This window comes from Morone saxatilis, unplaced genomic scaffold, assembly GCF_004916995.1.
Source record: "Morone saxatilis isolate NCDOM2014 unplaced genomic scaffold, NCSU_SB_2.0 Contig11, whole genome shotgun sequence".
NCBI lineage: Eukaryota > Metazoa > Chordata > Actinopteri > Moronidae > Morone > Morone saxatilis.
In genome coordinates this window covers 17397083-17420690 of record NW_023339663.1, presented here as the reverse complement: position 1 = coordinate 17420690, position 23608 = coordinate 17397083, and the positions used below count along the sequence as shown (strand labels likewise).

Sequence of the window (23608 nt, the reverse complement as noted above, 5' to 3'; positions counted from 1 at the left end):
TGTAAGGTCACAACCACAACCACTGTACTCTCATGTCCATGCATGCATATTAAAACACACTTTCACACAGCAGTAATAGCTCTCTGCTGGACTTAAACGGCTCACTTCACATTACTAGTGGTTGGATTTGACCTGTGGGACTTTTGCCCTCACATGCTATCTTTAAACAACTAGGCCACCATACAGAACAGTTCACAATGTGAATTATGATTTGATTTAAAAAAAGAACAACTACAACTTCAACAACAACAACTACTACAATTAACCAGGTGGCAGAGCAGAAAATACATGTATATCAATTGATATGATTTTTTTTTCATGCACATTTTAAAAATCACTGACAAACAGAGTTGTCCTGATGATAGTGGTGCCAGATCAGAGAAGAAAAAAAACTGAGGCTTCAGGTTTTTAAATACGCCTTTGTTGTTAAAATCATTGTGGATATTCGTTTTACTGTTTTTAACACATAACCTCATCAGCACTGCACAGTACACCACTGGACATTAGTATTCAGATGCGTACATGTCTTTTCCTCAAGAGACATTCAAAGAAAACGTGAAAACTTATTTAGTTGCTCAAGTAATTTCAGAAAGGTATGACTAAATGAGAGAGGAAGAGTTTATAATCAACAATTCTGTTAATTTCAGTAAAAAAGGAAATATGTCTATAACTACCTGAGATGCAGTTACTTTACTGTAAGTAAAAGTAGCAAAACCACACTAAAGAAAAATACACCATTCAAGTAAAACAATAACTTGTAGTATCACAAGTACTCATAGGTGTTAATAGTGAAGTGTTGATATGATGATATAATGATATAGTGTTATATCATAAGATTATATACAAATAATATATATATAATAATATATACTACTGACAATAGCCATTTTAATGACCTGATCATGTATTCTATGTAAAATCTGTCTGATATATGTATGTGGAGTAAAAAGTACAATATGTCTCTCTGAAATGTAGTGGAGTAGAAGTAAATAAAGAAGCTTAAAGTATTCAAACTAAAGTGCAAAACCTCAAAATTGTACCTTAGTACAGTATCAGTATCTGAAGAGATACATATCATTAAAATCAAGAAATGAATGAACGCTCAAGACTCTTGGCCGTGCTGCTTGCAGCTGATGGCTCAGTGGCTTCTGAGTCAGGATGAAAAGTTAAAAATGAAGTGGCTGATTAGGATGTCGCTTCTTACTCTGAATCTGCCCCTTAGCCCGAGGAGGTGCAGACACCTGTTCACAGCGCTTCGGCATGCTCGATGCAAAAAGTCAAGAAGAACATCTGATGCATGGAACAGACAGGTGAGGCAAACCTGGTGCGCTGCCTTCACATAATAATCTCAGTGAGACAGCTGGCCCCTACGCATCAAGAAAAAAAAAGAAAATTGCCTGCAGACTCTACAGCTTCCTTTGTCTGTGTGACTTCGACATGTTGACACACATCAGGGACTGCGCTGTTTCCAAGGGGCTGAAAATTCATCTGCATGCAGTTTAGGGGGGAAATAAGGCATATTATTGTGAGATTGTGCATAATAAGTGCATTATACAACACAGAAATGCACCAGGATGAATATATTATTCATGTTTTAATGATTGCTAAACTGTCACTCCATCTATCTGCCTTCCTATTGCTGTCTCTTCTCCCAGCTGCAGCCTCTCTTCTCCTTTTTGTCTCTCATCTGTTCTCTCAGCTAACCGAAGTCAGTGAAAGCGACTGTATGGTCTCCTGCTCCTTGGCACCTCACCACTACCATCACCACTTATAGGTCTGAATTGTGTTTTGTATGGGTATGTTTGTATGTGTGTGACAGAGAAAGAAGAAGAGGAATGAAAGAGTGAGCGTGTGCACAAGAGAAAGAGAGGTTAGGAGACTTGCAAAGTGTCAATGTGAGTATGTCTGGCTGTCTGGGTGGGTGTGCCTGTGAAGCTGCAAAATCATTTAAATTGGGAAAGGAATGCAGGAATGCTTGCTGGTGATTCTGATCGGAGCCAAATTTCTCTGTCAGAAAAGTCCCCAACCAGCCGCTTTGCAATTTCACAGTGATTGGAGAAGGAGTGAAAGAAAGAGTGAGGGAGGAGAGACTGAAAAAGAGATGAAATAGAGGGAAAAAAGGGGGGGGTAGAAATGAATAGAGAGTAGAAAGATATGTGTTAGAGGGAGATAGAAGCAGAGAGGAGGACAGCCTATGGTAATACTGACTTCATTTTTGTTAGTAATTCAGCGATGGGGGGAGAGAAGAACAGTGCTGTCGGAGGGGAGTCTTCCATCTTTAAAAACAATTCAGCTTTCCAGGAATAAGCAGCTGAAGTTAAAATTCACATTATTCTCATTGTCTCCTGTTCTCACTGAAAAAAATGTTTCCATGCTAGCTTGAAAGGAGGCTAAGTTTCACAAACGACCATTGTTTTTCCTCTGCCCACTCTCTTTCTTTCCATTGAAGGCAGGGTGACACAGGCTCAGACAGATGATGAGTCACATTCATAAATGTAAGCAATTTAGAGACTCCAATCAGACTCACTTCCACGTCAGTAATGTGAGAGAAACGTTTGGAACCTGTAGTACCGCCGCAGAGACAAAGGAGAGTGAAGACGAGAGCTTGCGTGTCCTTGTGGGCTTTTACAGAACAATGAGCCACCGAGCTGTGATTCATTGGATTCTGTTGACACAAACAATGCCTCAGTATTTAATGTGTGTAAGGGCCCAGCAGAGTGGCATTAGGGCTACACAGTGGAATGGCAATAGGCACGATGTCCTTGGACCAGAGATTCAGGGTTTACATCCTCATGTTGTCAAGCATCTGTCCTGCTGAAGCCTCCAACAGCCTCCAACAGCCAGGCACTGAGTCACTACGAGCTCCAGGGGAGCCGCCGTGTAGTTGAGCTACCTGACTTCCATGCAAAAGGGGGAAGCATGTTCCCCTGCTAAGAACCACCTGACATCACTGGAAATACACCAGATGTGAACATTAGGCTCACCTCCTTCTCCTCAAGATGAGTCATTTTCCACTTGACGCAAATGCAGTATTACAGAATGTGTTTCAAACATGTGACACGATTAGTTTCTGACATGCCTGGAGAAAAGATGTCCAGGTACTGGATTCATAATCACTGCATAGAGTAATAAAGCAATCTCATGAAAACATTTGAATACTCTCTTGATTCATTCCAATGCTTCTTCTCCATTGTCTCTCCTTCCCGCCTCATTTCTCTGTCTCATCCTTCTCACCTCTGTCCCCGTCCTTCGCTCTATTGTCAGTATTACCAGCTTGACGTTTATATTGTCTATATTACTCCGTTTGTATTGCACAGAACAAACTTGCAGTAGTAAAGCTCGGAGCACAGTGCAGGATTACCGGGTTGATTTACTCTCTATCTGCCACCAATCTGAGGGGAAATCCCAGCCAGAGGTTAGACAGGACCGACGGTCAGCCAGGATTATATGCTAGTGTGAGGAGTTTTACAAATTCACTCTTTCCGGCTCTCATCAATGCGCAGACACGTTGCAGCTGTCTCGATTATGTCAAACTTTATATTTACGATCAAGCGTTTGCAGATCTTTTTATAATTGGTCCTGTGCTCCTGTGAGATTGGAGGTGCTGACACGGTTGATGAATCAGAAACAAGCGGATTCATTTCAGTTCTAGCCAAGTGTGCGACACCCCGCTGTTGTCTGATCGTAGTGCAAGCAAGAGACAAAAAAAGGTGAATATATCTGATATAATGTACTCTGAAAATCAGTTCTAATTTCAAGGTCCCTAGGTTTAATCGACCCACCTTGCTCACTTTCTTCGCTTCCCTCCCTCTTCTCATCCCCTACTTGTCTCTCGCTTTCCTCCTTCTGTCTCGCACACCTCTTCCTCTTGCTCACTGCACCCTTTTTCTCAACTTTCTTTCCCCTCCCTCTCAGCATTACTCTCACTTTTCTTCCTCTCCCCCTAAAGCTATCCTTCTCTTCACAGTAAAATAAAGAAATGATCATGTGTGCTGAAGCGGCGTGACAAGCTTGCAGAATAACACGCTACTTGTTTCTCCCCTCTCGCTCTCTCCTTTATTAGTTCCTCTCTTTCCTCATTCCCTTGTTCTTCATGTCTCTCCTCCTCTCATATCCCTCTGTGTACCTCTCTCCTCCTCTCTCTTTTAGGCAAAAAAATCAGCAGTAATCAATATCATCATCAGAGTAATTGTCAGCATTTACCCCCACAATGCAAATTGCAAATTAAAAAATGTGTGTATGCGAGTGTGCACGTATATGTGTGTATAATGACAGTATTTTAAAATGTGGCTGTGTCAGTGCACACCCACAAAATGTCTCTGCTCCTAGTTTATCTCATTGTTTGAACAGCGCTGCTTTAATTAGGATAGGCCTGTCTATCCGTGCGTGCGTGCATGTGTGCGTGTGTGTGTGTTTGTGTGTGCGTGCGCCTAAAAGTGAGTAACAGTGTCTGTGTGTGCATGTTACCATAGTGCCCCCATGTGGAGGACTGTAGAAAAGCACATTTTCTATAGTCTTGTTTCTCAACGCACACAAGCACACTCACACACACTCCAATGACACGGTGTTATATTTGGAAACACAATTTCATGCTATCAGTACTGGCTAGCTATTCCATTTAGATAGCAGCCCGTCTATATATATGTGTGTGTGCGCGTGTATATGTATGTGCGTGTGTGTCTGTCTGTATGTATGCATCTACTTGTGTGTCTGCGAGTGCACAGGCTGTCTGCGTGTCTCACAGAGATGAGCCCTTTTCCAAGTTTATTGAAATTAAAAGTTGGTTGTCATGGCAACATTTGGATTCTCAGTAATTATGTTGATTAAAAATGTGCAAATTAATTAAAAAGTCAGGAAAATGATCTCACAGCAGATGATCAGCGAAAACATCAAAATGATTCAGATCTCTGTCTCTTTCTCCCCCCCTCCCGCTCTCTCTAATACACACACGTCTCCTTCTCTTCCCGTCTTTCTCTGTCGCACTTCAGAAGTCCTTTATTGCCACGCAACACTGAATTATCTACATTCATCTCTCACACACGCTGTCAGTCCGTTTTCTTCCTTCCCTTCACACATAAGCACACAATTTATGACATGAGATTTGTCCAGAAAACACAGCAAGCAGCAGCAGTGGCAAAATAGCTTATTCCCCCTCTCTCCTTTTCCATTCAATCACTCAACTCATTCTCAACTTGTTAACAAGCATGACAAGACTCGTCTCATGCCGCCAGAGCAGACACATCAGCAGCAAAAGTAACACAAAACAATAGCAGCCTCACATTCTCACTTTCAGCCTCTCCATTATTTCAGTTCTCTCACAATCCGTCTCTTGTTCTCGGTCTCTTTCTCTCTGACAGAATGAATAAACAGGCTCAGCAAAGTGTAATCTCTTTCTTTTATTAGCAACAGCAAACACAGAAACAATGAATTTACCCTCCCTCCCACCCCCTCCTCCCTGTCTGCTCTTCGCCTCTCATCAGCTTTAATGAACCACAAATCTCATCAGCCATCTTTTTCATCAGCTCTGCCATCATTACTTCCTGCACTTTAAACCTGACTGACTACTCACAGCATGTCTGTTTGTGCTGTTGGCTGATGACCAGGCGGACTGTACATCATTTTTATTTAACTGTAATGTAGACTGTATATAGATTTTTTTCCAAAAACATGTTTTGGGTGCTAATAGTCGGAGTCAATATGAAGCAGAATTCGGTTACAGTTTTCAGTGGCAGCAGTGTTAGTGTGACAGTCCTGCTCCATGGCTGTGGTTTACTAAGTGGTGATTCACTGCCAGCTGATCTTCAGCATGTTCAATATCTCACCATGGTGATGTTAAGGAGGATGGTGTTATATATTTTCCAGCCATCGGTTGACAGAGCTGGGAGCGTAATGATGGCTCTGTACAGCTTATTTCTCTCTGTACCTGTTAAGTTTAGCATTATGTCTTAAGGTCGGTAAAAACTACATGGTGTGAACATTCATACTCTTGGACGTAGCAGTGACTCGGAGCTGTGATACTAAGCCTGTATTGTTTTGCGGGTCAACATCCTTCAGAAACCGTTACAGGTGCGAGAGATTCTGAAAAATGTAAATGAAATCCGTCATGTATATAACACGTCTTGAGGCTGTGAGACCGAGCCAAACCATCGATCATATGCTGAAACGCCCCTCCCTATAGGCAGAGTAGGGCCTACATCTCTCCACAGGGCCACCAAGACTTGGCTTGGCCCAGTCTTCAAAGGGTGGTGGTAGTGGTGTTGAGGGTGTGTGAGAGGGGGGGATTAAGAATTTCTGCCAAGGGCTGCATAAAGCACAATATGTTGCACACCATCAAAAATGCATTGATCAATGAAAAATAAGGCGTCTTTTCAGCAGGATACTGATGAGGGCATATCAAAGCTATTGTTCCTAAAGTATCAAGTTTTATTTTGTGTTTCATGCTGTTATAATGTTTGCAGACAGTGAGCATAGCGGCTGAGGAGCTTAAGCATGCTGAGCAGATATCTACATGGAAGTGACCAACAATGTAATCCATATAGTGTTTAATCATAGTGTACATATTCATCTTTATTTATTTATATATTTAGTTTAGCCAGATATACATTAGATTTGTTGTAACATGTGTGCACAGGGCTGTCCATTAAGGCTATGCATTTAATAGTTGCTTCACTTACACTCCAGTGTCAATTTAAAACACATTTAATTCTTTTTCCAGCAATAGTTTTAATCAAATTTCAGCTTTATTCAAGTTTCAATTCATTTAATTTCAATTAAATTAAACTCATTTATTCTTTAGTCATGTTCAGATTTGAACTAGTTTATTTCATTCATTTCAGTTTCTTTTTTTCATACAGTGATATCACACACACATAACACATTTCCTTTTTCAGTTTTTATTACTATTATTATTATTTTAACTATCAGGGTTTCCTCGAGTCTCTAATTTAACACCAAGTGCATTAGGTCCATTTCATTTAATGCTTTTAATATTTGTCCAGATAGAGAATACCAATGAAAGCTTGTGTGATCTACATGTGCACCAGTGTGTGAATATGTTTCTTCCTCATTTATGACTGTCATGCTTTCTACTTCCTCCTAGTGGGAGTGGGACTCTTCACCCCTCTTCCTGTTGGAGCCTTGGGAGGGGCAGGGCTAGGAGCGGGGCTAGGAGCAGGCTGGGTCTTGGGCTGAGGGATCTCAATGGGGACCTTGGGAGGGATGATTGTTTTAGGGGTCAGAGTTGGCTTCGCCTCAGGGATTTTCTCTCCATGACGGTACACACTGACCTGGAGAGAAAGAATAAGGCATAATATTATGTAGACGTTTTCCACACGTGCATTTACTCTACTGTTTGTACCTATGGCAATACAAAAAGGGCTACAACACTGTACAGCATTCAACCACATCATTTTAAGTTTTAAGTAAAGAATATTCTAGGTCGGTTTATATTAAAACTGTCAAATCAAGGTCGGCCAAAAGTCAAAAGTTTAAATATCAGCTATGTAACAGCTCAGAGTTCCACACAACTGTGATCACAAAAATATCTTACTGTTAGGCCCCAATGAAAAGACAAGATTTGTGCCACAGATGGTCAGAAAAATTTCACAGCTTTGAGTAAATCCAGTAATTTGTGGTACACAGCAGTGACACTCACCACTATATCCACAGACTCCCCTCCGTATTTGTTCTGGACAATCATGGTATATCTGCCAGAATCCTCCATGGTAACACCTTTGATCGTCAGACTTGCAAACTTGCCCTGGTCCATGGAGACCACGTACTGAAATATGAAATCAAAGGTTAAAAAAGTGAGAAAGGCAGCACAGGGACTTCAGCATGATTGAACATTAAAACAGCCTGTCAGTTAAAGTTTTATTTAAAATTTGATTTATCTTTTAGTGAGAGCAGCAGCATGAGCTTTGATTACCATCTCTCTTTAGCAAAAGCTGAGCACTGCTAGATGGGCTTGATGGACACAAGGACTAACCCTCGGTTCACACTGACCTACCTGAGCTGCACATGGCTGCGTTGGCACGGTGTATATGTTTTTCGGTATAATGTCGTTATGACTATGAACAGACCATTTTCACCATCCAATTCTGCTGTGTGTACAAGCAGTGATGATCTGTTTCAGTCTATTTTACTCAGATTGTCCCTGTTAGCTCAAACAAAATATGATGGAATTAAATTACCATAAAACATACTCCATCTGTATTTCTGGAAACCACAAATCTAAAACAATGGAAGTTTAAAGTCTTCAGAGTACACTCGTGTCGATGCTCTGCAAACGTCTCAGACAACATAGAGTACTTGTATTCTGCCTTGTATTATGTGAGTGGTGTCGGTGAGAATACAGTGTTTTAATTTCCCTCTCTCATACCTGCCCACTCATTTGCAAGGTCTGGACATTAGTACATTTTTATGGAGTGGCACTTGTAGCAGGCTAATTACATTCCTATTAAGAGAAACACTTGCCTTTAATTTTGAGAAATTAAAAGCTCTACTGGCTTAAAAGTCAAATGGACCCTAAAAAAAAAGATGCCATATTTGCAATTGATGGTCCTTTTCTAATTAACATGTTATATGGTCTAGGATAATTACATTCATTTATTAGACCGATGTAGGCTAATCTGTGGGTTGCTGGTTTCTCTTTTGTTTGACTGATGTAAGGTAGCTGCTGTATAAAAACCCATAATATTAGCTTATTATAGTTGTTTTGGTGGTACCAATAACCACAAATAACAAACTTAGTGAGAAAATTATTAATTTCTATTACGCACCAACTGCTTCAACTGACCTCTGTTTAAGCCTGTATAGTTTTACAGTATTACCTATTCCTACTTTAGTTTCTAGTTTCAATGCAACATTCTCTGGATCTGTACATATTTCAGTTTGTTTTTCTGTTAATATCTTCAGCGTTCTCTGTGGTAACTACATAGGGGAGATGCACTCCTGAGGTTTGGAAAACACATCACCAAGGACGTCAGTTCTTGTTTTCGACAGATTATTAGCAGGTGAGGGAATGAATAAAGAAGAGGCCAAACTTCAACACATATTCCACCTGGGCCCGGGGTTTCTCAAACTTAAATCTTCAAAGCCGTTTGGAGCCGCAGGATGCTGATGCTGAAAGAGTCTCCACTGACTGGGGAAAGACTGTAGACTTATACTGGTTGGCAAGTAGGTCAATGAGTTATGAGAGGTAGATTTGTTCCATTACTGATCCAGGAGTGTGCTGATAATGCTGACCTCACCTAAAGTATGTGATCCCTCCAGTGAGAGATTGTAATTGGTGCTGAAGGCTCCGACAAAAGCAGCTAGAGGTCCTTTGTTTCTACATATGGAGGCTGTATAGAGACTTCCAGCAGTTTCCAACAAGAGACCTAAGTGTATAACTTGTGATGTTTCACTACCTAGAAAGTAATTTGTTTATTACCACCTCAATACTTCCTGAAGTATTTCCTGAATATTACTTGTCCATTACTTTATATAAGTTTGCATTTAAGATTTCTTGTTGGGTCAAAAATTCCTACCATGATAGTAAAACATTTTTTGTAGTCATGGTTGTATGCTGCATTTTGACAGCACATACTGTATGTTGCATACTACCCATACAAATGTGCAAAGAGTGCCAAATATTTTAACACAGTCCAAGCCTGCAGAGGGTAACACAACAGAATCCACTAGACACACCCTGAGTCCCCATAGTCTATCACTAGATAAGTTAATATAAATATATACTGTTGCAATTGTGTCTGATTAATAAGATAATTAATTATGAGAAAAGATGGAGGGGCTGGGTTTGGGAAGGGAGTAATCTGCTTTAAGAGTGAGTACTAGCGTGTGGCAGGTAGGAACCAAAGAAAAGAGTGAGGCTCTGTTTAAAGGGCTTTATCTGCTGGTCTGTGGCATTTACCTGATCGTCAGGTTCCACATCCGCTCCGTTCTTCAACCATGAGACCTGAGGCTTGGGGTCGCCACACACTGTACATGTTAAACTCAGAGTCTGTAGGAGGAACAAAAGACGTTTTGTTAGACATACATGTACACATTTACTAAAATGACACAATCACAGGCACTTACCTTCTTTTCCATAATGGTGACCACATCAGGCAGTCCTCCTACCACCTTACCACGATCTGAAACAAACCATTGTTAGAATTACAAATCATGCCTATTGCGTATTGTATTGATGATGAACTCTGGGGCCAAATTCCTTCTAGGACAACTAAACAACCAGTAGCTTTATGATTATTGGGACAATGTCTGATCATTTTAATGAGAAATAATGGTATTAACTGTATTAAAAAAGGAAAATGGAAGGATGAACTCACTCTTCTCAGCATAAGCCTCAGCCCTGAAACACAAAGAAAGAAAAGTTAGAGTACACTTATCATATACAGTATTGAGTACAAAACACTGCAACCTAAAATATGGCTCTCAGTATTCATTTGTCTCTCTAAAGCAATGAGTGTCAAATGTAACCCTGTAAATGTAGTATAGTCAAGTTTGGTTATCATCTGTTTCCACTACCTGGCTCTGCTCACTGACCACACACATAATATCTTTTCCATTTTTGACTCAGTAGCAGTGGTCAGATGGTTTGCCACAAGGCATTCTGGGTTTAGAGCCAAACCTCATTACACTGTAGTTTACTCAGGGACTTAACAGAATCTTTTCAATGGGAAAAGTGATATTGCTTTGTAGTAACTGGGTGAGGGCTGTCAGAGCAGCATGGGAGGACCACAGGTCAGCCACAGGACCAGATGGCTGAGGAACTCTGCTCTCCTCTTGGCATGTAGATGCTCAATCAAAAGGGCAACAGGGTGTCACTTGTTTCAATGTGTTTGTAAAATCTTGTGCTTAAATGTCTTTCTTTGAATGTTAATTAGAAAAGGGATTTGGACAGTTTCCACTCTGCATGCAATGTTTAGTGTTTGGAGTTTCAATTGATTTTTCTAAATGGATTTGCAAAATTCAGTGTGTGGGGTTTCGCTTTGGCCCAATTAGGGACCCAAAAGGAGGTCTGCTACCTGACTGCTTCTATTTTTAACATTGATTTTTATCTCAAATTATAATAAACTGGACTTTTTCAGACGGCAAGGCACTGGGTTCTGTGGATTCACTGTAGTTTTTGAAGTTTTGTTCAATTTGTAGATGGAGAGCAACCTTTGCTAAAGTTGTTCTGACCATTCATAAGCGGAAAAGCAGCTCTATTTACTTAAAGGTTTACTTTTCTGTTTCTGCACAGACAAGCACATGAAGCCCAAATAAAACAGCTGAGCAACATTTCAATAGTAGCAGTTCAGTGAGAAAACATACATGAAGGCTCTGACCTCTGGTACAGGCATACAACAAGCTCAGCACAGTTTAATGTATGCTTGGCCTTGATCGGGGAGTGAAAATAATTACTAAATACTATACTACTATATAATTATTTATCGTAAACACTGTGCTACTTTTAAACAAGGATAAAGAATATTGTTTTCAGTATATGAACAGAAAGTATTATTGAACTTTGAGCTACCAGATGACAAACTTGCAATGATGAAGCAGTGTAAGTTCAAATGTGAAGAAACATCATTAGCAAGAGTTAATAGTTGGAATAAAATAGAAAGGCACAAGTAAAGAAACAGATTTGAGAGGGTAGTCTTACTTGAGTTTCTGGAACTCGGCGAAGGCCTTCTCATACACTGTAAAAGACAAAAACAGAATAGAACTTAAAATATATAATATATTAATATATATATATTTTAAAGCAATATTCAACTAGAAATCCACCTTTTGAGTATAAAACCACTCAACCCTGGCTTAAAAGGTCGCTTTGAAACCATCGCTCGCTCTTTCACAAACAACTGCAGCAGTGCTCGGCTTTAATATTTAAACTGAAATGTCGGTGAAACTAACATATTGTGGTGAAAATATAAATACACTACTTCATGGCATATCTTCACAGCTTGAGGAGAGAGATAATGCAACATGTGAATGTATGCAGTGAACGTATACACCATTTGTCAAAAATATAACTAAGCATAACAGAAGGACATAGGAGATGTTGGTTATGCTTAAGGAGAGGCATGAGGAGTTTCTTTGGATAGTTAGATATTTTCTGCATTAAAACCTCTCGCTATTACAATCCATTGTAGCCAATATGATTTCTAGCTGACCACAGCTGCAGTTTTTAGTGAAAGAGCAGACTGATAACTTTTTTACAGCCAGTTTTCAAACCCACAGAGATGAGTGTTTGATACTCAAAAGGTTGGAGTATCACTTCAAAGTCTTAAACTACAGATTGAAGTCAAGAGCTCCATAAAAACAAGTGGCTCTGTTGCTTCCATTCCTCTTTTTAACTGTATTATCAATAGAAAGAGCGAGTGACATTGAAAGAGAGAGCAACGAGAGTGAGAAGGTACTGACCATCACCACTGAGGTCCAGTTTGCGTTTATGTGAGTTTTCAGGGTCCGTGATCACGATGGAGTACATTCCTTTATCCTTCTCCATCGGCTCAATCACCTGTGAAACAATCAGTTAAGAAATTGTTTATTTCTACTTGTATGTCTTTAATTAATGGTTTATAAAAGATTCATTCATCTACCGGGTAATTACAATTATTAAGCTTTCTGACAAAAAAGGGAGACACACTGCTTAATTAATTAAGCTTAATGAATTGATTTTAAAATGTATTATGTTTTATTCATTAGCCACCCCTTCTAAAGGTGACATTATCTATTAATTCTTCTCCAAGTTGCCCTGGTATCACTTTTACAAAGAGGACTTTCAAGCAACAGTACCACTGCCTGACGGGGTTTGTTATCATAAAATGACCCATGTATGATCCAGTTAAGAGGCATATACTGTTCAGCATTGTACAGGAGATGATAATACCTCCATTGTTGCCATAGAAGGAGTTCCTCCAATCACAACCTTGTCACTGTGGGAGAGTTTAGTCTCACTGAGGAGAGGAGAGGAGAGGTTAGTGTGTATGTGTATGTGTATATGTATGTGTGTGTGTTTGTGTGTGTGAGCGCTGGTGAAGCCTGCTTCAGAGGTAATGGAAAATTATGTTTACATGCCTGCCTAATGTTACGCATAGGGATACCAATTTCTCTCTCATGCTTTCTGTCGCTCTCTCACCCACACTCACAGAAAAGATTGGGGGAGAGGTTAAAAATCTAATCTCTGTCATTTTTGTTCTTTGAATAATTGAATAACAGCTCTACTTCCCCCATGTCATCTCTCTCTATTTCTTCCTATTTCCCTCTTTTTCACATCTTTTCTTCTTTCTGTCCACTCTCTTTCACTCTACTTCCCCTCCCACATTTTATAATCTCTAGGGTATGACAGAGTGCTTTTAAGTGCAGAAAAACCTTGCTTCTTTATAGGAAATGATAGGGGTGTGATTTTTGACACAAAACAGGGCAATTTTACTGCAATAACCAGGATAATGAAAACACTTGCCAACAGCCATCACAAGTTTTATTATGTGGCTTATTGTTTTTGCCTCTCCCGGCGGTTTAACTTGAGAGAAAAGCAAAATAATGTGTTTGTGGTCAGCATATTTAGAGGCAGACTTAAAAGAATACTCTTCTTCCTCCTAAAACCCCTGCTGCAACCACAAATACTGCAATATTGCATTTTTTTTCCTTCTTCTTCTTCTTCTCCTTAGTAGCAGTTGGTGTTTTAGTAGTAGTAGTAGTGTTATTAGTTTTAATTTCTTACCCATGATACCAGGTGATGTTCATCTCTGAGGTGTAATACTTCATGTGACACTGCATCTGAATGCCTGTTGCTGTGCAGTTAATCACCAGCTCTGCCGCACTGGCTCCTAGAGGAGGTGATGGGAGGTGATAGAAGTTGTGGAGGGCACATTTAAAATCAGAATCAGATACATATTTTCCATCTGCTGCTGGATAAGCTGGCCTCTCCCTGCTGGGAGGAGAGCAACAAGATGCACTTTTTTTTCTCTTTTGCTCAGAACTAATCAAATAGAATTAAACTTCCATCTGCAGCCATTTAAGCATGTAGTACCCATTTTAAGACTTCCCTTTTTATGTTACCTTTATCCATCTCGGAGAGCAGAATTGTAGTAATGAAGCAGAGTGCAGACTGTATGCTACATTCAATAAAACGCTCCAAAACATCAGAAGCCTTAATAACTTTTTTTTTTTCAAGCTGTTAAACCTAAAATGGAGTTTTATACTACACTGTGACTGTGTGGGACTTTGCTCACTGCACATTACAAGTGTACAAGTGTGTCATCCACCTGGTCACATCACCATGGTTTCCCATTATCACAGTAATGAACCCTCTTCTCCTCTGCAACCACTGCTGTAACAGTTGCTGCAGAGCTGTCAAGTGACTGTCTCTTAAAATAGGAGTAAGATTCTCCTCCACACTGTCACTGTGACAGCGCGGTGGAATTTTAAAGTGATTTCACCACATGACGACATGATGGCCAAATGCTTCCAGCATGACAACTTCTGCCACATGCTGATAAGTGTATGTGTGTGTGACAGTGAGATTTTAAAACAGAAGTGCCTGGTAATAAATCTAAATCTCTTATCACTGTGGTTTGATTGTGTCATGTTAAATTTAGATCATTTGCACTACAGTGGGTAGATGGTGATGATGGTTTAGTACTGTTTTTAATATGGATTTCTGTTAGTGAGATAATTTGTGTCTGTGTATTCACTTATGTGCGTGTGTGTGTGTGTGTGGGTGCGGGTGTGTGTAAAAGACAGGTACCCACCAGCCAGTTGGCTGATCTTGTTGATGGCATCCTCAAAAACTAGAAGAGAGGCAGAGAAACATTAGGGTCAGAGAACAAGCCAAGAGGATGGAGAGTCACGATGCTGCCCTCTGGTGGCTGCATTCAAATTTCAGTAAAGGTAGGCTTTTAATTAAACATGTGTAGTAGTCTGGCTACTCCCCAGTTACAGAGTTATAGTTAATATGAGAGAAGTTGTCTCCATACCCTATGACTCAGTATCCCTGTGGCCATTATTAACTAATTAACTGGATGTTTCTGTTCTTTGGTGGCATCCCAATGTAGATATAAATGACAAAAAGGTATGAAGAGCTGTATCTGTGAGCTAATCTATTCCTCAAGGGCTGATTAAATACTTACTAACCTCTAAGACAGAGGGGACAAAAGATGGTCTGAAAAGGACAGTAATGCTCAGTTCTACTATTAAAATGCATACAGGAGTACTGTACAAGCTTGAAGGACTCCGGAGTACCAGCTTAAAATATGTTACACAAACTTTAACAGGACCATTAAAATGATTTTTCTCGGGATTAAATACAGCCAGCAGGTGAGCAAGTTGGCAAGAACTATTTTAAAAGAGTAGTCAGAAAAACATAGTTGGCATGTGTTACAAATACATTAGTTTACCATATACACACAGAGAAATAGGGGTATCATTTCTGTATCCAAAGGTACATTTGTCAGAAAAATACCCGTAAGGTATGGAAAAGGTCCTTAAGGGGATAACCGTGGACATTTTGTTTAATTTTAAAGGTACAGAATCAAAATAACGGGGTACATATTTCACAAATCAGTGATCCCAAAATCTTGATTTAAATAGAGAGTTGGGTTTTTTAAAATAAAACAGGCTACTAGTAAATTACCCTTTTAATTATTGGTCTGAGTGACCAGGGAATAATTTAATGAGCAAAGAAGTAACTACAGCACTTCCATTCAATATTTTAATTTTGCCACATGGACGTTTGGGCAAGGCGTACTTCTTCAGTGTGTATTGGCAACTTCACAATGGATCTATTTGAGGGATTTTCTTTATTTAATCAAGTAGCTAATTGTCAGTGTAGCAGAGTGAAATGCTTCCACAAGCCATTACCATTACTGTCAATTTTTATTTAAGTATTATCACTGTTTTATTGTCAATCTATTAACTCATTCTTTGCATTCCTCCACAGGGACTCGTTATTCTGTGTTTATTTAACTTAATTTTATGCTGTGACCCTCCCTTATGGAGCCCCTGCGTAGCTGGGTCGTGCAAGCCTTTTTTTTCCCAGGCATGTGCCCCTGGCAAGTGCACTTGTAGTTGGCACTGCTGAAGCTTACAGAGTTTAAAACTGGATTTAGGCCATTACAGAACTCACTGGTTTGGCAAAATCAGTTCTAGCTAAACAATACAATGAAAAGGAGCTAAAAAGTGTTAAAAGACGTAAGCTAGTTGTTATTTCTTTAAATAAAGTTTGGTGAATAATTGCAAATGTTTGTCTCTGAATATAAGGGTATGTTTCTGCCACATAAAGGATCAAAATGGAATGTCGCCCACCCCAATGGGTACATTTTTGTAACTAGGGGTATAGAAATGTTCTTTTAGAGGCATGAAAAAAGAAGGTACAAATATGTACCATTCAAAGGTACAGTGCTTGTATCCTGCTAGGGTACAGCTGGAGCGACAAAGCTTTTGTACCCTTTTAGGTCCATGTCTGTACCTAGACTTCTTACTGTGTACAGATAAAGTATATACATTTGGATCATATTTTTTTCCTGTCTACCACTTTTTTATTTCTTTTATTTTTCTTTTAATTTTAAAATTTAAATTGTTTTAAATCTTTTTTCAGTTTATATTTTTCATTGGCCGTTTCAGTTATTCTTGCTCAATTGAGACAACCAGCCAGCCAGCAAGTCAGTGAATTACTGAATTAAGTTTATCAGTAAGATAAATTAGGTACGGAAAATATGTTTACCTTTTCCAGAGATGTCAATTTGGCTCATATCTTTTCCTCTGTCATCACTGATGGTGGCCTTATAAACTCCTGCTGTCTTCAGTGAAAACTGCAGGAGAAATAGGAAACACATACAATAGTGTGAAGAACATGGGAAGCACAGATTTCTTGAATTCTAAATCTGAACACATTTTTGCATTTTGTACCAAACCAAATCACTGAACACAATGTTGCATCCATTGACTTAGTATAGACACAGCAATACACCATATCCTGCTACATACATATATACGTACATATATAACCAGGCTTAGAAATAATAGTCTTGTACATTGTTTAATAGCATTTAGATTAAAATGACCAAATTGCAATTACCAGTTTAATTGGCAGTTTACAGACTCCTGATCCCAGGTCAGGTTTCACATCAGGGATGATCTCTGTGTCTTCTTTATACCAGTGGAACACTGATTCCTTCTTCAAGTTAGCAACCTGCAAATAAAAACATATTTAAAAATATTATTAAAACAATTAACAAGCTTCTTTTTTTGTATTCTATGTATATAGTAGATTATCGAATCCCAGTGGCACCAATTCAGATCGACCCAGCCCAAAAACTGCATAAATCTGTATCTAAAAGATTTATTAGTCCTGGGTTTTAGATGAGTTGCACCTCATCTTTTCATAGCAACCCGAGCTATTTAACAGTGTAACAGATTCATTAAATCTTTTCTGCCTAATAGAAACCTGTTATCAATGTCATTAATGCTGCACACCTCATATTTTATAACTCATTACAAGATGCAAATCCAAACAAGTCAGTGATGTGTGTAAAGTTCAGTTTCTGTGGTGGTTCATTAAGACCAAGAGATGCCTCAACATCTGTACTTTAGGTAGTTTCTCTCACCCAATCTCATGGATACAAAATGAAATCTGTCCCTCAAGAGATTGTTGGCTTGTGGTTATTTTTAAAGAATATATTCTACCCAAACAAATCACTGACACCAACTACAAATGACTATTTCTGTAAGTACTATTTCTGCAAAATGGTTGGTGCTTGAAAAGAAGCATATTACCCACTTAATTTACTGTGTTTGTTTATTCAGAATGCACTTACTTAGGCTAAACGAACAGATCAAACAGATGTCAGCTTCAGATTGTCTTGAGGGATATGAACAATACTTCGATTTTAAAATTGTTTTAATTATATACGTCATGCTAACAAAGCCAAGCCAAGCCAAAATCCTGACAGTGTAATTCTGGTTATTTTCAATCTGGACCTTATCATTACACAGCATTGGCACATCCTGCACTCAGCCTCCATAGAATAGCTCATCAGCTATCCACAAGTCAGCCTCCCATTTGTTTAGAGTGTAAATATTCAATAATTATTGAGTTTGGCTGTGTTTACCTTGCAGACCAAAGTGACAGAGCAGTCCTCTCCAACCTGAAGTGACAGGAACTCACTGAAGTGGGGACCTGTGGTGGATAAATGCAGGAGAGAAAAGCCCAAGGAAGGGACATAAGCTTAAAACAAATTACTTGTGGACAATGAGTGTGTGAGCTCCATTAACTGCCTGGTGCATTAGTTAAGCGTGGTTTCAACATTCCTAATAGAAGATACCACAGTGGAATATTCTCGTACACCTACAGCGGCTGTTCTATAAATGTCTAAGTCCAGGACTTGTTTTGTCATGTAGTGAGCCATTTCAGATGGGTCCATTATGAGTTTAAAGGTTCCAACTCCCAGTTGAAGTGATGTTGGTCTGTTTCTTTCTTGTACACTCACTGATTAGATTAGTTGTCTCCCAGGCAACTTAGTGGTGTTCTGGTCTTAGGCTAAGTAAAACTCGTACAAGCTTAAAAGTGGATGATGTTTTGTGTTTCTTACCCTCTTTGACTCTGATGTACTCTCTCCTCTGGTAGTCAGCCTCAGCAAGCGCTGCCTTGAAAGCTGTGTGTACATACAGATACACATAAACAGAGAATAATTAAAAGATCAAAGTGTTGCCAGTAGTTGCTATAGATTTTTTCAGTGGATTAGCAAGCTAATGGTCCCCTGTATGAGAGTGGAATCATAATTTATGAAAAAAAAAAACATAGCTGCTTCAAACCTACCTTTACATTTATCAACTGAATACATTTACATCATGTATCTTATGCTAGTGATGTGGTAAGTCTACTGCCACACACACACACCCACCCACACACAAGGACATGCATAGTGCATATGTCTCAATAGGCTGTGTTCTGGCTGAGGAGCTGGCCTCTCTTACCATCTCCAATGAGAACCAGGGAGCTCTGTGCTTTGCCTCCTCCATCTGTGATCTGGCAGGTAAATGTCCCCTCATTCTCCTCGGTGAAATGGTCCATGATGAACTCAATGATACCTGTAGAGACGTCATGACCCATCTTGTTGGGCTGCAGAAAAATAGAGTTACTTGTTGTAAAAATGCCATAATGCACTCGATTTTAGACTAGACGGATACCTATTTCCTGTAGTTATGGCTTTAATGTTGTAACATGCGGCTGACTGAATGACTGACTGAATGTACATCAAGGGCAGACACACGAAAATAATTTTTTCCATCTTTCCCCATGTCCATGCTTTAAACTACAGTGTATCTTACATCAGCTCCAGACAGTTCCTTGTTGTTGGCAAAGAATTTGTAGGTGACATTGGAAGAAATCTCCTCAGCCTGCAGCCAGAACCTCATTCTGCCTCTCTCCAAAATCTTATAGGCCAACTCTGATTTCAGTGGTATGACTGCAGGAGAGAAGAGGAGACGAGGGGAAGGTTACGGGTTCAAAAACATTATTGGGCTTATTTACTAATATCATAACCAAACTAGTGTTAATTTATCAGCAACAAAAGAGGCAAGGAGAAGAGACAAAAGAAAAGGATAGGTGAATAGTGGTTAGGCAGGTGATGCAAAAGCAGGTAAGACTTTTTTGAATCAAATAAAAAGAGAAATGTGTTTCTAAAAGAAGAAAGAAATCTGAAAGGTTCAAAGCAAGTCAGAACAAAGCAAAATGAAGGTGTGAAAGGGAGAAACCAAAAAATAGGGAGAGTGGGTAAGACAGATTAAAGACGCAGCAGAGGAAAAAGTGTAAGAGAAGAGAGATTAAAAAGGACAAAGAGAGAGATTATGAAAGATGGAAAGAGTCAGCCAGAGGTACTTACTTGGGTGTCTGATATCATAGCTGAGTGCCAGCATCTTAGCCAACTCTGAAATGTGAAAAGACAACTTATTCATTTCACGCAGCCATGGGCACAAACTAGGAGCTACAATACATGTTACACTTTGTACACAGATATTATTTTATCATGCACTTTGACAGGGTGCTTCAAGTACCATGTCTGGAGTTGGAGAAGTCACTAATGTAACTGAGTTTAATAGGAAGAGGCAGATAAAAGATAAATGCACAAACACCTCTATAGCCATAGGGAAGACAATACATTATGGCTCGGTGTTCTTTAAAGCCTAGAACTGGACCCAAAGGTCCACTCTGAAACTCCCCAAACAAACTGCATTGAGAGTTAGTACATTAAATCACTGGAGTCTTCCCAAGTACCTGTGATAAAAGCGCAATATATGAAAAGTTGTATACTTGGAGTTTAGAAATGATTCTAAGTTAGGCTGAAGAAACTGTAGGCCAAATGGGAAGCAATCACTGCAAGGTGCACTGAATAACATATTATGGCCATAGTGGTGCAATAGCAAGAAAAACATTCTGAAACTTTCTGACAGGAAGCCCTTTGCCATGATGACATAGTTTTTAAAACACACAAACTGCCCCAAGCTCAGAGAAATTTTGTAAGCAACGTGCTCTGCTAGTATTCATCAGATGTTTAATGAAATTGTTTGTTGCCTACATGCCAGTGTGATCGTTTTTTAAGCACGGTCTCATTACTTTCATCTTTATTTCATCCCACACAGCGCCTCAGTTCTTCAATACATAGTTTCCTTTTGAATTTTGCTTAAGTCTGTACTTTTGATGTACATGTCTAACTGGATGCTGCAGTACAGCTGTACACATTTTCATGATCAAAGCATGAAATATATTTGCTTGCACTATTTTAACAGATGGAGGAAATAATATTTAATGCAATGTAAATGCTGATGAGATTATGAATAATGGCAACAATTCAAATTACAGTATGTCAACAGGAATAAATAATCTGTCAGTCTGGGGCTGTGAATAACTGTAACTCAAATGATTTTCAGTAGTTTAGGTTGTAGATATAATTTTTCAGTTTCTGTACATTTAGAAAGCCAGAGTAAAATCCTACCTTCAGCAGAGATCTTATAGCTGGATGACACTCCCTCTGTGTTGGTGACAGAAACAGAATATGTCCCGAAGTCCTCTTTATCTGCATTCTTAAAGATCAGCTTAGAACTACAATGCAGACACAGACATAAAGACAGAGAGATGATGCATACTCAAGATTTCAAAATGCATTTTTTTGTTTGCATGTGTACACCAAATATTTTTGTGTGTGTGTGGTCTTACTGGCTGCCTTCGGTCTTAATCACCACTCCTTTGGAGAAATCTGTGATTTCTTTATAATCTTTCTTCCAGATAAACTGAGAGCCCTCGTTTGTTTGGCACGACTCGAATGACATAACAATGTCACCCGACTTCTCATCCACACCACAGGATACCTCCTGGAAACCTTGAATACACAGAGACAGGCAAACACACACAAAGTGAGCATTTTTAAACTGCACATATTTTAGTCAAAAAAGAAGGAATGAAGGAATATTGTCCATAGATTTTATATTACACTGTGTTTTATTAGATTTTTCTTCTACACTTGCAATTTTCATCTCGCCTCCAGCACTTTCAAAACAAAGTGCATCATTCCAGCTTAACAAAGCCATGATAATCTCCTACTGTCTGTAAATAAATGTTACCTGCCACAGCCTTGGCAGTCACTGGGTCAGATGGCATTGAGGCCATACCCACTCCAGCAGCATTGACCCCACGTACTCGGAAAATATAGCTAGTGTTCGCCTCCAGACCTGTTACCTAGGAAACAAACAGAAGTGTTAGTGAAGAGAAGAGAGCTATGAGGATTTCTGCACCAGTGTTAATCATTAGTTTGGGGACATTTGACATTAACACATAACTGTGACATTAACTTTGTTGCAGTATGTTTTTCTACAACATCAGAAACCGCTGCAGATTTCTTAGTTTCTGAGACAGCTGTAGTACAGCGAATAAATTCAAAATATATTGTCATATACTAGCACCCAGAGCCAACAATTTTTATTTTTTGCAATAAATTAATTAATGTCATTTTTATTCACTCATAATTAATCTGTACTGTTTTGCAACCCATGTTTTATTAGGTCACTAAATATTCTTCACACTACACAGTTGCCACATACATATAATGTTGACTTTTTGACTGACTTACCAGTGTCACGTAAATAAATCACCAAATTGCTACTACATTTCATTCGAAGCATATCCATCTACCGTCTTAGCTTTTTTTTCTTTCTTCTGTATTTCACCCAGTAACTTTTTACTTTATCCACTAGGTGTCAGTATCATACAGTTTAATGTCAGTGCATGTACTATGCAACATTGTGAATAAAACAGTTTAGGCTGGTAATGAAGGCTGAAATGTAAAGGACAGAAGTTTGTAAACAATATTATAGTAAACAGGAGCCAATAGAAAGCTTTGCACAGTGCTGATCAAATTATTAACACAAGCAGCAATACAATGTAGCATCAGGAGCACAATGTACAATAGTAGAACAATAATTGTAACTTGTTTCAGCAATGCTGACACAAAACACCAGTTCCGCAACAATAACATTTTCTACAGTAAAGGTGTGTGTTAGTTTTTGCCATGCCATAAGCTGTTTTACACTTTGTGACCAATGTCTGCTGAAAAAAGAAAACAAGAATTTATGGCATACCTTTATGATTACTTTCATTATTGATTAATCTGTCAATGATTTTCTTGATTGAAGTGAAAATATGCCACATCACAATATATCACAATTTCCAAAAGCCCAAACTGAGGTATTCAAACTGCTTGTTTTGGCTGACCAGCAGTCCCAAAATCTAAAAACTAGTAACTTTACTGTCATTGTCATTCACAACTGAGAATTTTTTTTTGATTTCTTAATCAATTAAACACGTTTTTAACTTCAAATAGCACATATGAAAATATTTCAGATAATCATACTTAACCCTAACATAACCCAAAAAGAAATTAACCATAAATAATATTACAGATGTTCTCAGTATGTTTTGGTTATATCTCACCTTGTGGAAACGATGACTGACAGCCGTCTGATTGGCTGTGGTCCACTCAGAAGTGCCCTTCTTAGCGTACTCAACATGATAGCCTGTAATTGGTCCAGAACCAGCATAGACAGGCTTTTGCCACTCAACCACCAATGAATTATCTCTCACTTCAGTGAAAGTCAGGTTATAGGCAGGACCTGAAGACACACAGAATAAAATATTACATATAATTTGTATTTGTGTAAAAATCCACCAATGTGTGACCACATTCAGTCTCTTTCTCCTAATTCTCAAGGCTTATTAGTTTAAATAAGCATGATTGCCATTAACTTGTATAGGCTTCATGTTTTTTAGGCAAGTTTCAAAGTTTGCCAGTGAGTCGGTTAGAAGAGGTTCACTAACCAGGCTCTGGCATAGTCCAGGCCTCACAGGTGAAATCAGCTGATTGTTTGGAAGCTGTTCCAAGGCCAGCCAGGTTGGCTGCATACACATGGAACTGATAGACTGCTCCCTCTGTCAAGCCCTCCACCTGTCAATAAAACAGTTACCATGGTTAATAAAATGCCAATCATCATTATCTTTAACAAACTGGGCAAGCTGCTTTCCAAACTTACACAAGCCGATACAAAACAACCACTGTGAAATAGC

The 23608-nt window shown here is 39.0% G+C and overlaps 1 protein-coding gene across 2 annotated transcripts in view; it reads right to left on the bottom strand.

Annotated features, from left to right (window-relative positions):
• Positions 1–6527: 6527 nt before the first annotated feature.
• myom2b (myomesin 2b) overlaps positions 6528–23608 on the bottom strand; it is a 31819-nt gene continuing 14738 nt past the window's right edge. Inside the window, exons 17-38 of one of the 2 annotated variants that reach the window (XM_035682552.1) lie at positions 23363–23489; positions 22979–23157; positions 21613–21727; positions 21209–21371; positions 20988–21094; positions 19878–19922; positions 19324–19460; positions 18970–19114; positions 18585–18647; positions 18105–18172; positions 17072–17185; positions 16718–16805; positions 14748–14786; positions 13718–13823; positions 12884–12950; positions 12415–12511; positions 11654–11690; positions 10332–10354; positions 10081–10136; positions 9914–10003; positions 7655–7780; positions 6528–7286 (exon numbers count right to left, since the gene is read on the bottom strand). In XM_035682552.1, the coding sequence (XP_035538445.1) occupies positions 7086–7286; positions 7655–7780; positions 9914–10003; positions 10081–10136; positions 10332–10354; positions 11654–11690; positions 12415–12511; positions 12884–12950; positions 13718–13823; positions 14748–14786; positions 16718–16805; positions 17072–17185; positions 18105–18172; positions 18585–18647; positions 18970–19114; positions 19324–19460; positions 19878–19922; positions 20988–21094; positions 21209–21371; positions 21613–21727; positions 22979–23157; positions 23363–23489 (2193 nt within the window). In that variant the 3' untranslated portion in view covers positions 6528–7085. The remainder of the gene's footprint in view (positions 7287–7654; positions 7781–9913; positions 10004–10080; positions 10137–10331; positions 10355–11653; positions 11691–12414; positions 12512–12883; positions 12951–13717; positions 13824–14747; positions 14787–16717; positions 16806–17071; positions 17186–18104; positions 18173–18584; positions 18648–18969; positions 19115–19323; positions 19461–19877; positions 19923–20987; positions 21095–21208; positions 21372–21612; positions 21728–22978; positions 23158–23362; positions 23490–23608) is intronic. The other variant, XM_035682551.1, reaches the window with a different exon arrangement.